We start from the raw sequence: 15,518 nt of genomic DNA on the forward strand, positions 1-15,518 counted from the left end.
TAAGCCTTTCAAACATTTCAAACTTTGCAATGCCTTAAAATTTTGACACCTCAGAATCGGAGGAAATCCACTTGAAATAAGAGCATTCACCATTATTCTAAAATAAAGAGGATAAATTAGTAAATTGAATTATGAGGTGAACACAAATAAATTTTTATTTAAACAAAAAAAAAACTTCCAATCGCACAACTGTAGAATTTTCTCCCCGGATTTCTCTCGATGCGTGATGTTTTCAACACCGTAGAATTACCACAACGGCAAATATAAGAACTTTTGGAAGTTTGAGATGATGCGACATTGTTATTGTTGATGCAAAACTTTAAAGTCATGAATAAATAAACATGGAGGAGTCCAAAAGGGTCCCTTTAATTAATATAATAAGGCTATCAAAATCTAACTATTGGAAAATTCTACCCGTAAGAATTGTACTGTTGGAGAAAATTTAAATGGATTATCTTTTACTTCAAAGGTTCTCTAACGAATGTATATGTCTTCTATTATCGACTGGGTGACTTACGACTTATATACTGATGTCAGTGTTGATTATCCTGTGTATTAGAATATTATCAATTAACACTACGGTTGATTATAGACCTTTTATACTGTCTATGATCAACTTGCTGAATATATGGACGGCTTAACATAATGGAAAAAAGGAGAAATTAAATAAAATAAAATTATAGTATGTCAATTAACACCATTAAAATATTGTAAAGAAATTTTAATGCATCAATTGTGACTCCCAATGACTTTTGGACGTGATCAAGTGTTATCTTAGACACGGCGTAGTCGTAGATCATTGAGATGACATAAAAAGGAGAAGAAATAAAATAAAATAAAATAAAATAAATATTAATCATCCAAGCACTAATAAACGACCACTTATCATGACAAGAGATTAGACTTGTGTGATGACCATAAGGATGAACGGTGATTGTTACTTGTGAGTGTTCAATGGATAAGTAGTGTATGAGAACAAGAAGTCCTTCTCAACAGAGATGTTTGTTCTAGGTAATTGGTTGTTACTACCATTTCCCTCCCCTATACCTATTTGATCGAGTGTCCAATTGATTTGTAATCTTATATTATGATATTTAGTCATTTTACATTGCGTGAGTGATGTTAATTTATTTTATTTTATTTTATTTCTCCCCTTTTTAATCTCACATCTTTTGAAAATAGACTTCTTTGGTCGGTACATGACTAATAATAAAGTCTGGTATAGATAAAGCTATTTATCTATAATATACTCAAGATATCATAACAAGTCTATTTTCAAAGGAGGTGAGATTAAAAAAAGGGAGAAATAAAATAAAATAAAATAAATTAACATCACTCACGCAATGTAAAATGACTAAATATCATAATATATGATTACAAATCAATTAGAAACTCTATCAAATAGGTATAGGGGAGGGCAATGGTAGTAACAACCAATTACCTAGAACAAGCGTCTCTGTTGAGAAGGACTCCTTGTTCTCATACACTACTTGTCCATTGAACACTCACAAGTAACAACCACCACTCATCCTTATGGTCATCACACAAGTCTCATCTCTTGTCATGAAAAGTGATCGTTTATTAGTGCTTGGATGATTAATATTTATTTTATTTTATTTTATTTTATTTCTTCTCCTTTTTATGTCATCTCAATGATCTACGACTAAGCCATGTCTAAGATAACACTTGATCACGTTCAAAAGTGATTAGGAGTCACAATTGATGCATCAAAATTTCTTTACAATGTTTTAATGGTATTAATTGACATACTCTAATTTTATTTTATTTAATTTTTTTTCCTATTATTTTAAGTCGTCAATATATTCAATAAGTTGATCATATGGTTAATAATAGACTCGTTTATAAGTCGATAATCTCTCAATATACAGGATCATGAACACTGATTTCATTCTATAATTCACTCATGACACAGTCGATTATAGAATGTGTATTTTTCGTAGTTGATTATTTATTCCTGCTGTACTCAGAGTGTAAATAAAGTTTGCAAATCTTAAAACAGGGACTAATGAAGAAACACTAACAATGAAAGCTTTTATTTACATAATACTACCATGAAATCTTCATTAAGCAATGACTACAAACAAAACAAAAAAAAACAACACTACACTAGGGGGACGAAGGGGGGGTGATGAGTTCATGGGGGTCCAGGTTGAGCCTTTCGGCTATGGCCCGAAGAAAATGAGCCATCCGGCGAAGCTCTCTATCCAACCGTCGTTGATCGATGGTAAGACCCTCAAAAATAAAATCCAGGTCACTCCGAAGCCTTAGCAACTCTATGTTGTTTATTGTTGACATTCTGTGCAATGGCCATAGTGGGTGCGTCCTTCTAGCCATCTTCTTCTCCCTTAAGTCTTTTTTCTTCTGAAATTGTGTTCAAAATCGACCATGGTCTCTTTAAATAGACCAGAACATGAGAAAATTGACCAATAGAAGCTTTACACGTGTTGATTGAAAGGGAGAAGGCATGTGAGAATAAGAAACGAAAAGTCGTGGCGATTGTGGCAGTCGAGGCATTTAAAATACTATCATTTAATGAAGTGTAATAATTACATTGAAAGGTTAAGTGTATGACGAATAGGGTTTTTGTAATAGAATACATGACTGATCGATGATAGACTATGTATTTTACACTATACCCCCTAGACAATGCATCAATGTATATTATATATTTTGAGTCTAGTCGATGTGTAATGTGTATAGTCGATTTCAAAACTTGAAAAGCCAGTTTTTGAATTGCCACCCATTTCAATGCGTCGTAATTATTTCTAATTCAACATTGTATGAATAAAAGGGTTTGCTCAATAGACAACCAGGTAGGTTTATTATACACTACATACTGAAAATTTACTTAGTATTCCAAACACAGATATATTATATATTATGAGTCTTATTGATTATTTAAGTCTAGAATCTATTTAGTACGTAGTATATAATATATGAACATGAATCGATAATGCATAACAAAAAAAGTTGATTTTAACTACAGTTTAGTGGTTTTCAAAACAGAATACACATTACATACTGTCCAGTGCATTTGAACAAACAAAAGCATTCAATACAATGCCAATCATATTATCCTACGTTATGGCTGCATGTTGTTCTCTTATGTCCCAGCCTTTTGCACTTAGAGCACTTGTTTCTTTTCTTGTACCTTGAAAGCTCCAACACACCCTTAACGTATTTCACCTTCCTCCATCCAAGTTTGGGATCGAAGTCGGGTGGAAGAACTTGCATTTCAAGATACTCTTATGACACACTCCACTCCAACTCAAGTGGTGTTGCACAAATAGGTTCTAAGTATACAAGGAGATATGATTCTTTCGAATATATTTTCAAAGAATAGTTGTAAATGCTAGTGCCGTATTCATCCCCGTACTTCAAATACAACGCTGCCATTGCATGAGCACATGGAAATTTCACCAAGTCATACTTTCTGCAAGAACATGACCATCTCAAAAGATTAACTTTTATGGAATGACTATAGCCAAGCACGGTGAATTCGTCGGTGCTTCTGTTTATGTTATTCACATATAATTTGTCCCCCTCGATCATATTTTCCCTCATGATCATCTCGGCTACGGGAACGAAGGTTTTCTTTGAATTGTCCACCTCCGCATACCTCTTCCTGAATATTTCTCCAAATTTATGTGCAATTGAATTAAAAATGGCCGCCACTGGATACCCTCTTTCATCGCGCAACATTGAGTTGAGCGACTCGACGATATTTGAGGTCATGATGTTGAATCGATTACCTGGAAAGTGAGCCCGGCTCCACTTTTCAAATCCTACTTCATGCTCGAGGCAAGCTGTTATGCTAGGGCATCTTTCTTTAAGGGCGTTGTAGTAGTGATTAAATTCTTCCAACGTGTACGCTTTGGCCACATGGTAGTACAAATAGATATAATTGGAACAATGGTGATTTATTCAAAGATTTTCACCGAGATACCTCATACAAACACCGTGATGTGTAAATGGATAATGCCTTGCGAGGCCATTGGCTATGCTTACGTGTCTGTCGAAGATAACACACAGTTGTGGTTTGTCGACGACAAAGGCCTTGAGATTCTCAAAGAAGAAGCCCCACAACGCATCGTTCTCCTTATCTACCACATAATACGCTAAGGGATAGATATGATTTTGTATATCTTGAGCGACAGCGGAAGTAGCATGCCTTCGTACTTGCTGGACAAATATGTACCATCAACGGTAAATACCTTTCTCATGTGTTCATATCCACGGATGAAAGCCCCAAACGCCATAAAGTAGTAAATAAACCTGCTAGACTCCTCATCGACCCTAAGGGAATTAATAGACCTGGGGTTAAGGCTGTTGAAAATATATGAAAATTTGGGAAGCACTGCATATCAATGCTCGGGCACACCTCGAACTATGTTCTGCGCAATGATGCTTGCCATCCAACACTTCCAATAGCTCGGCTTGTAGCTCCCTAAATACGATCCTCTCGATCTCTTTCGGGCTTAGACCTTTGTTGTCAACGAAAAAGTTCAAAATAAGTGAGGCAATGAGCTCCACGGTGACATTCTTATGCTTTCCCGTGACATGATCAATGCCATAAGTATGCTCTCCCACGTACTTGTGGACGTGAAACCAACTCAATTCTCTGATAGCAGATGCGCGACCATCCACCGATAAGTATGATCTACGCACCTCACCCTCAAGTATTTCTTACTACTCTTCAGAGTTTTGTAATTGAATGACATTTTCACCGACGCCTGCTTCAACAAAAGTTTTAATGTTTTCTTATCCTTGAATGTTTGTCCTAAAAAAAGATTGGTGCCTTCCGAGAAAGAGTGGCTTCTTTGTGGTTCGAGCTGCCAGTCCTCACCTCCTCCACACTCTTCTTCTTCATAATCTTCACTATTATCCTATTCATCACAACCCATAAAATCATATTCCGTTGACGTATCATCCACATTAGGGGGTGAGGATGGGGGTGGGGCTGATGTGCAAGCTTCTTCCAGGGACCTTTCAAAAATTTTAACCAATATAGGTCTAGAGTTATCAGAATCAATGCAAAGTATATATAATTCCACGTGTCTATCATTCCTTATGAATGTTGGATGGATTTTCCCCCTCCCGTTCATCAAGTAACTAATTAACACCTCGCTTTGATCACAACTTAATTCACCGCTCTCCATTACGCTTTTAACCATGTAGGTGTATGAACCGTTGTGACGAAGGGCAATGGACACTGTCTCCTTAGATGCGGTTTTCCAAACTCAACATTTAGGACTCTCCTCCCATTCACCAGAAAATATACCACCAACAACCACGTAATCTATAATAGACATAATATACCTCGATAATAGTATTCAATAGACTTGAATAGTGGTTTATGCGCCTAAACTTAATAGACTGAAGTCGTCTTCTTCCTAGATGCTAGTCGTACAGTGCACGATTGACCCTTTCCGACGACCACCAAAATAATCCAACGAATTTCAGCTTACAAATAACCTAAGGAGTATTGGAATGTTGCTATTAACCCAAGAATCGATTTTGAAATGTGGGACTGAATTTCGAGCTTTTTGTATAAAAATGAAAGAAAAATTGGTGCTAAAAATAATCGAAAAAGGCTTATAACAATGGAGATAATGTTACTTTCCTATGGATGCCGAAAAATTCGACGAAAAATAACTAGAAAATGGTCGGAAAATTGAGAAAATAGTGCCAAAATAGGGTGGTTGCTAGTGGATTGGTTGAGAAGATTTGGAATTTTTTTTTTTAATTATTTATCCAATATTTATATTTTTCAAGATGAACTAAAGTGTAGTTTTAACAAAATTAGGGCTGAATTGGGAAAATGGATTAAAGTGTAGATTTTGTAAGTTGAGTGTTAGATTTGCATTTTATTTTTGTGGTCCAATAAAAGTGTCCATTCTTTAAATTCAAAAAACTTGGTGGATAAATGTCAAAAAAGGTTTGGGAAGGAGACTTTTGTCAAACTTCCCCTACAAACTGGATGCCCTTGTCATTAAGGATTCCAACTCCGGCTGAAGCGAAGTTCGCCCCAACAAGAAGCCTCTTTCCTGTGAGCTCTGGAGCCAAATATGGCAAAGTTGGCTCCATGCCCAGTTGCTCACCTTAAAAACAACAACACATTGTTAGCATATTTATGATAAATATTACTCATTTTCTTTCATTTCATGTGCGACTATTCTTAAATTGGCACGCTCGAAAGTCAAAAAGAGTATGTGACATTTACATATCTAGAAACAATTTTACTTCAAACTTTTTGTTGCATGATTTTACAGCCACGTAAATGTCATTGCAACTCTAAGGTCACAAGTTTCGAAATATTTTCTTTTTAAAAACTTCATATTGACTCAAGCGTCGCTACAGTATAAATTGAAGCACAGGGCGTAAATGGTAATCCATAAAAAAATAGTTTCTGTTTTGTGTTCTGACAACTTAATTATTTTTGCACATTTAAATTTACTTGACCTAACATCAACAAGTGACCCTTCATGTCAAATTAGAAAGAAAAGAAAGTAGAAAAACCAATGTTCATACTTATGATATCAGGCATGTTGAGGCCATTGGAGAAGCGACCAGTGGCACGGTGAGTAGGGTAGTCAATGCCATAAAGGGGAGAATCTGCCCTGGCACTTGTAACTAAGTAGTTATTGTTACCATTATCGACTAGTGAATCGCCAAACACGAAAAAGGCTCGTGCTTCAGCTTCAGGTGAGATGGCAGAAAATGCAAGCACTAAAACTATACATGAAATAAAGAGAATGAGCAACTCATCATGATAGTCGTGAGTTTTGAGAGACCGGTTCTGCTCTTTTTTTTCTTTTTTGCCTAAACAGAAACTAATTTGCTGTGTGAATACATGCTAAGTATTTGTTGGCTATTATATAGTAGTAAGGGCTTGAGTAGTGAATCATGAATGAAGCTGAGGACCAAACTATACCACCAAATTCTAAAAATTATCAAAATATGTTATGAATATAAAATAATCGTATCAAAATATGCTTAACTCACAAAAAAGTGAGTTATACTTTTATTTTTTAATAGAAATATTGTTGACAGTGTTAGCTAAACAAAAAGTGTATAATTCATTTTTTTTGTTAGTCATCTATTTTATTTATACATAACTCTTTTGAGTTATTAAATACATAACTCAAAAAAGAATAACTCACAAAAAAAGTGAGTTATATACATAACTCAAAAAAAGGATAACTCACTAAAAAATTGAGTTATCACTTATTTATGTAACTCACACAAATAATGAGATATATTTATTTTTATAATTTACGTGAATTTTTATAAAATATGATGTGAAATATGAATATAGCTTTAAAAATATGTGAGTTATGTGCATAATTTTATTATTGACATGAAATATGAATGCAGTGTTAAAAATTTATGAGTTATGCAAGACAAATTATATACTATACAACTAGACGTGAAACTAGAGTATATACAAATTAATTTTTATATACTACAACTAAAATATTATTTCTTTTTTCTTTTTTTTTTAAAAAAGAACACATAGATATGTGAGTTTTATAAAATAAAAATTAGAAAAGAAAAATAGAAATCTCACATAACAAAGAAATAACTTATTTTTCTCCTCCATACCGAATACACCTTAAAAAGGTATTTTTTGGGGTCAACAATTATTTTTTTAAAATAATTTTCTAATCGTTAGATAAACACTAAAATGTATTTTCTAAAAAATATTTTTTTTATTCAATAATCAAACACTAGAAAATATTTTTCACTCACCAACCAAACATAAGAAAATAAGATTTTTCTTTATTAATTTTTATTTTATAAAATTCACATACCAATATGTTTTTTTTTAAAATAAAATTTTAGTTGTAGTATATAACAATTAATTTGTATATACTCTATCCTCACGTTTGTATAGTATATAATTTGTCTTGCGTAACTCATATATTTTTAGCACCATAGTCATATTTCACATCACTAAAAAAATTGTGCACATAACTCTCATATTTTTAGAGTTATATTCATATTCCACATCATGTTTTATAAAAACTCATCTAAATTATAAAAATAAATATAACTCACTATTTGTGTGAGTTATATAAATAATAAGGATAACTTACTTTTTTTCTGAGTTATGCTTTTTATTTACACAACTAACAAAGGAAAAGTGAGTTTAATAATTTTCGTAAATATAACTCACTTTTTTTGTGAGTTACGTATAAATAAAATGAATAACTCACAAAAAAAAAAAATTATAAACTTTTTGTTTAGCTCACACTGTTAATAATATTTTCATTAAAAAATAATGATACATTTCACTTTTTTGTGAGTTAAATATATTTTGATATCACTTTATATTCATGACATACTTTGATAATTTTTTTTAATTGGGTGGCATAGTTTGGTCCCTAGCTCTCATGAATGAAACCCTCAATAAATGTTTCCTTCTGACTTTAGCTACTTCCATCAGTATAAGAGAGTACAGTAGATGTCATCATTAAGGAGGCCAAAAGGACCACTGCACTGGAAAAGCAAAGCTGCCCAAGAGCAGTTATTTTACTCATTCTAAAATAATAGTGGAGGTTTTCTTGCATCTCTTCTTTTTCTTTAAATTCTTAGGGTTGTTTGGTGGAGTATATAAAAATAATGTTGAATAGAATGTATTAATAATAGTTGTATTAATAATGTTTATATTAGATATGCTGGTATTAGCTATATAGACAAAATTTTTATATATTATTTGATTTAATATATTAAAAATTAAATAAAAATAAAATTTTTATCAAATAATGTTTATTAATTATAATATCTTTTATTTAACATTCTACGCACTTTTTTCAATCTTGTGTCAAAAATGAACACACTTCTTCACTGGTGAATTTCCAACAACAAAAATAGTGAATTTCTCCAACAACAAAAATGGTGAATTTCTGCTCGAATTATTCAAAATTAATACTTATTATAAGCTCATTAATGATTATTAAGCTGATTCAATTGCATTTTTATTTGTTGTTGTAGCCTTCTCACACGTCATTTATGATAAAGAAGAAGCTAGCGAAGAAGCAGAGACAACATAGGCCAATTCCTTACTGAATCCTTATGAACTTTGGAACAAGAATGGAGAAGGAATTTGGAAAAAATGAGGGATAAATTAGTCATTTAATAAGTTAATGCATATGTTAAAAGCTTTATATTACTAATACGTAGAAAAATGGTGGCATTAGTTATGCATAGCACAATATACAATAGAGTCTTGCATTAATTATATATAAATTGAAAAAATATACCAAACAAGGTATTAGCAATGCATATGACTAATGCATACATTAATTATTTTATCACACACTACCAAATGACACCTTAATTTTTTTATTAATGAGCCAAAAAAGTGGGAGGGATCCAGAAGGATATTTATGCAGTTTCCCAGATAATTGTCAACTTTTTCTTTTCATTTTTTCTCGACACTCCGATATCAACTTTATTTTCTCTTGGGAAAAGTTGGAAGAACGATAAATATAGGAGAATATTTTTTTAAAAAATTATTTTTAGTCTCACATGTCAAGTCATACTTGTACGAGACTCTTCAGAACATTTGAACAAATGGAGCCCACTTATGCACAATTTTTTCTCTTCTTTAATTCATCTTTCTTCTTCCAAACAAAGTCGTCTAATTTCTCTCTATAAGAATAAAAACTATTCTTTTCTTCTCATTTTATGTAGTATATTTTAATTGATGGAGCTTAAAAAATAAGAAAAGACTTAGTTATGTTTACCGATTTATCTTTTATTAAAAAGTGTACTACTATTATTTAATTAAGTGAAATCTTATAAATGGATCAACAAGGATAAATAGGGAATTGTATTTTTAAATAGTTACCAAATAAGAAAAGGTGACATACTTTTTAAGAAGGATAAAAAAAAAATGAAGACACAGAAAATATAACAGAGGGAGTATATTCTTTTCACTCTCTTTCTATAGTCCAATACTTGTCCCTTTATTTTTAATTTTTCCCTTGCTCATTCCGAAAGAGCTACTATAAACATTTTATGAAATCACTTTTATCCATATCTATTAACAACTAAACTGCCACAGCAGCTTCATGTTGGACTTTTAAGGAGATGGAAGAATTCTCGAGCAAAATAAATTAATCTACATGCTAAAAAAAATACTAAGCCTCTACAAACATTTAATAATACTATAAATGGATTTCAAACAGAGAAAATGGAGATCCAAAGTTAATGGAGGCGAGAGGAGAATATTTTTAGATTAAATATTTCACCTTATTATTTCTTCCATGAACCCCTGCACAAATTGATAATGTCAAAGTAATGCATTTTTTTCCTTTTTTCATAGGATAAGAGGAAAAGAAGGAAAAGTAAAAGAGGTTGCTTGGACGAGGATTACAGAATTAAAGAAGAGAGAAAATTGTGATAGAAGTGGGTCAATTTTGTTCAAATGTCCAGTTTTGAAGAGTCCCACACAACTAAGACTTGGAATGTGAGATTCAAAATAAAATTTTTCAATATCTTGCATGTCTTCTCATGAGTTATTCCCAATCTTTTCCTATAGATGGCGAAGGTTGACTAGCGTATATCTTTCACAGATTAGAAAAACAGTGAATAAAGTAATACAGTAAAAACCACCACTTGTATCTTAACAAGATTTGACCCCAATTTCACTAAATACTATGGGTCTCAACAGAATTTGGATTATAAGACTTGCAGCCTAGGAATTAACTTTAATCCCTAATATTCAACAATACGTTATTTCCAACAACCTTTATACTAGTTTTGTAAAGTATTTAAGAAATATATTACTTTGGTAAATTAATTTTAAAAATGACTTATTTTGATCAAAAATTCAGATAACTCTAATATCTATACTTCAACAATCTTCCCAGATCATTGATCCCACTTCAAGTTATCCTCAAATTGAGGTTAACTCAGACTCAATATTATTTCCTAAGCAACAAATATAGGAAAACAATAAATTACAACACAATTGATCTTTCTAATAATACACACTAACTAGAATTGAAGATTGAAAGAAATATGACTATGAAACAGGTTTATCTATTATGATCCTTTGTATCAGGCAACACTTCAATAGCTAGGCAGAACTCTGTGAAATATTGTTTTGTGTCTTGCCTTTTCTCTCAGTATGAGTTTGTGAGTTCCATGTTGGAAGACCTTGTGTACTTATAGTTCTTCATTGTTCTTCTCAGTCAAGTAGACTTCTTACTCAATTAGAACTCTGTTCTTTCTTGAACTCTCTTCTTTATTAGACTACCAAGTAGATTTTTAACACCATATGAATTTTCATCGTTCTTAAACTCTCTTAGTCTATCCATGTGTAGACTCTTTATCACACGAACTCTGTTCACTGCTAAAGATTTCTAACTTTACAAGAACTCTCTTTTTTTTTTGGATTTTTCTTAAACTATCCATGTGTAGACTCCTTATCAAATGTAGACTCCCATCTCTTTCGTGCTTTGTGCAATCTTTGAGATCTTTTCTTACTGAAACTCCTTTATCTCAGAGTATCTTACTATGGGTTGGACTCAATGTGATAGAACATATAGTATAAAATATTTCTTATCCGTATTCTACTATTGTTTCAATCATCAAAATATACATGAACCCAACAAAAGATTATTTGAATTTACAAATAAGATAGCTGCCTCATTTACAAGCTATTGTGGAACTTTATCCTTCAATGTATGAAACAACATTCGGTTGCAAACATCACTGGCTAGCTAGCTTGTGATTACAAGTGTTAACGTTCCTAATAATATACTTAATACTAACAATATCTAGGGAGTAATTGACTTATATTGAAGAGTTGTTTGCTTTAGATTTATTTTATACGAGAGTATATAGGATAGATTTTGATACTTATTTTTCTTATTACTAGGGATGACCAGGTCCAAGGAAATTTCATTATAGCTTTCTTATTAAGTTTCAAATATCATAGTAATGATGTAGTAGAGGCACTAGCAGCAAGACACAAAGCAAAGAGGTGCTGGTAGAATGGTTACTATGATTTTGTATTAGGGCTTGACGCTCTGGTTATTAAGGATATGCCTATGACGAATCATGTCACAAATTACCAGAAACTCAGAAACATAAAATAGAATCAAATAGAAGATATATCTCCAGTTCATGGCTAAGCTAATACTAAACTTCGCATTACTATAGGGAAGCTGACCGAGTAGCTGAAAGTCTATGTTGTTCTATGTTTTGATAATGACTAAATAATATATTCATGGATCAGGCCCGCTATAGGTTACTTCATCAGGACTGTTGAGGGACAGTTGAACACTATTGCACTTTGCACAGTTTTGTACTATAGCACCATTACTGTCCAGGTGCACGGTGTAAAATGTAGGACACCACCCAATAGAATTCTCACTCAAATTCTCTCACATCATATATAAGTAAAGGCGATCAACCTTCATAAATAGTTTTTGCAAAATCCACTCTTCAAGAAATGACAAAAGTAGCTCAGGTTCGAGGGAATAGAAAGATGCTCTATTAGGGACTTGATTATCTTTTTCTATTTTCTTGAGTCTTATCTAAAATAGTAGTTTACTCAACTATTTATGAGTAACAATGTTTTCTGATTATGCTAAGAGTTTGGTTAGGTACATTTACCTAGTAAGTAGTCAATTAGAGCTAGTTGATTATATAGGTGAAGGAGAGTTGTCTCATTTGATTGTAATAGAGTTATTACATAAGTAAGGACTTAGACTTAAATATTTCTTGAGTTTGTAGAGTCTGTAATCAAGGAATGCTTGATTATAGTGTCACTTGAAAAATTCTATGAGGACAGGCCGTGATTTTTCCTCCCTTGAGAAAGAATATTTTCATGTAAAACTCTTATGTGTTGATCTGTTTCTTGCATATTTAGTTTTAGTTCCAGGTTTACTGCTATTAATAATTCCTTAGGGACCTGGTCCTTAGCTAGTGGTGAACTTCTATAATTCAATAATTAGTATAAGAGAGGTACACTCTAAATTGTTAACATCGAGAGTGGATCTTTAGCTATGGCAACACCACCAAACTTAGAGGAAGGACAGTCAATCACAAGATCACCTCAATTCAATGAACTATATTATGGTTGGTGGAAGACAAGGATGCACGACTTTATAATGGTTAAGGATAGTAAGTTATAGGAGATAATCTGTTATGATCCATATGTTCCCATGAGAGAATTTAAGGTAGGAGAAATCATCAGGTTGGTTTCCAAATCTAGAAAGGAATATAATGAAGCGGATACCAAAATGATTGAAGAAAATTTCAACCCTAAGAAACTTCTGGTTTATGAAATAGGACCTGATTAGCACAATCACATTTCTACTAGTATGTAAGACCATAGAAAATTCTAATCAGTTTATTTTTGACCCTCCCATGTCTGTAATCATAATTTTTGACTTGAATCATGATAAGGGATGTTAAATGAGTGTCTGGGGTAAGTTTTAGAATTATAAAAAGGGGTTTGGGGGTTATTTCAGGACCCTAAGACAGTAAGGGTCTGCGATAGTGGCGTACCACACCACTTAAGCTTAGCTATAGGAGTGTGGAATGCTTGCTAAGCACCACGATCACGGCGTTCCATGTTGCTGTGTAAAAATTACCCAGTTCGTTCATTTATGTTTGGAAATAGGGGCTTTTTGGTCTTTTTAACTTTAAAACATCATAAAAATGTCCCCAACCTTAGGAAAAAACCCCAATTAATTGAATTTATGCTAATCGTATCTTCTCCAACACCCAAATCAAGAAAACATAAAGGTTTTACAAGAATTTATTATACTGGGCTTTAAACTTCAATTCCTCTTCAAATTCTTATATATTCAAGACACGTTGTACATCCCTACTTTAATTGTGGTATTATTGCATTATTTAACATGGTATTTTGGTGTTTTAGAACGATTGAATTATCTAGGGATGAGGGTCTTTGCTTATTAACACTTGCATTGTATTTTTCATTATTTTAATAGGTTAATCGTGCTTTAATTAATGGATTTTGGAACTGAATTATAAGCATTATTACAGTGGTGAGTTTGGCAACTTGGGTTTTGACATTATGGTTGAATTTTTGCATGGTAATGACATTAACCTCAACCCACATTATTAATTTTGGTTTTGAACTAAGATTCTACATGATTTTTCTATATTTTGAAATCATTGCATTATATTAATGGGAAAAGGATAAAATGGTTTAGAATGCCTGTAGAATTATAAAGCTTAATAGAGAGAATCAAAGTATGTTATTGATAATCAAGAAGTGGAGCACATGCTCCTTCTTATAGGAGTTGGATACAGTATAGTTGTAGAGTTCTAGACTAGTTACAAGAGTCTTAACTATTAGTTATCTTTACAAGTAGATGTCTACTGTCACTACAATACTAACATAGACTAACTACAACTATCTTATACTCCTAACATTCTCCATCTCTGAATGTCGATCAATCTTGTTGATCATTATCCTTGGTTTGATAATTATCTTCAACACTTACCCTCAAGCTAGTGAGTGGTGGTTCACTCAATCCTCGCTTGCTTTTAAAGCCTGTAAACACTTGTTTTGACAAGGCCTTGGTATGAATGTCAGCTAGATAGTATTGTGACTTGACAAACTGAGTGAGCAGTTGTCCTCTAGCTACTTTTTCTCTGACAAAGTGATAGTCTATTTCCACATGTTTTATTCTGGCATGCATAACTGGATTTACTGTCATGTATAGAGCATTCAAATTATCACAATACAGATAGGAACTATCTTAAGATACACTCCAACATCATAAAGAAAGTAAAGAATCTATGTCATCTCAGCTGCAGTAAAAGCTAAAGCTCTATATTCCGCTTCAGCACTACATTTTGCCACTGTTGTCTGCTTCTTAGAGGTCCAAGAAATACAATTTGATCCTAAGTAGATATTATAGCCTGTGGTTGATCTTCTAGTTGTACTACAACCTCCCCAGTCAGCATCTGAATAACCATACAACCTGCAAGGTGAGTGTGATATAATTCTGAGTCCATGATGAAGTGTACCTTTGATGTAACCGAGTATTCTCTTAACTCCTTGAAAATGTTCAGTGTTTGGACTTTGCATAAACTGACTAGCTAAATTTATAGCATGAATGATGTCAGGTCTAGTGAGTGTCAAATACTAAAGACTTTCCACAATTCTCTTATACATGGATGCATCAACAAGACCACCATGTAAACCATTCTTCTGTGCAAGTGGTGTGTTTATTGCCTTTGCTTGTGTCATCTTGGTTTTCTCAAGCAACTAACCAACATACTTCCCCTGACTCAAGTGAAGGCCACCTGGGAAATACTTGACCTTAATGCCTAGAAAGTAATGTAGAGGACCAAGATCTTTCATTATAAATTTATTTCCAAGTTTAGCAACCACCTTTGAGACATGTTTTTGATCACTTCCTGTGACAATTATATCATCTACATATAACAACAGTAAGATAGTGCCCCTGTGATTATGTAAAGTAACCAAGAAGGGG

The 15,518-nt window shown here is 32.8% G+C and overlaps 1 protein-coding gene across 1 annotated transcript in view; it reads right to left on the bottom strand.

Annotated features, from left to right (window-relative positions):
• The window catches only part of LOC107872190 (GDSL esterase/lipase LTL1-like), a 57,093-nt gene extending 42,358 nt beyond the window's left edge, over positions 1–14,735 (bottom strand). Inside the window, exons 1-3 of the mRNA XM_047401664.1 lie at positions 14,520–14,735; positions 6,553–6,862; positions 5,995–6,122 (exon numbers count right to left, since the gene is read on the bottom strand). Of these exons, the coding sequence (XP_047257620.1) occupies positions 5,995–6,122; positions 6,553–6,862; positions 14,520–14,735 (654 nt within the window). The remainder of the gene's footprint in view (positions 1–5,994; positions 6,123–6,552; positions 6,863–14,519) is intronic.
• Positions 14,736–15,518: the final 783 nt, after the last annotated feature.

Source organism: Capsicum annuum, chromosome 12 (assembly GCF_002878395.1).
Source record: "Capsicum annuum cultivar UCD-10X-F1 chromosome 12, UCD10Xv1.1, whole genome shotgun sequence".
NCBI classification, from domain to species: Eukaryota; Viridiplantae; Streptophyta; class Magnoliopsida; order Solanales; family Solanaceae; genus Capsicum; species Capsicum annuum.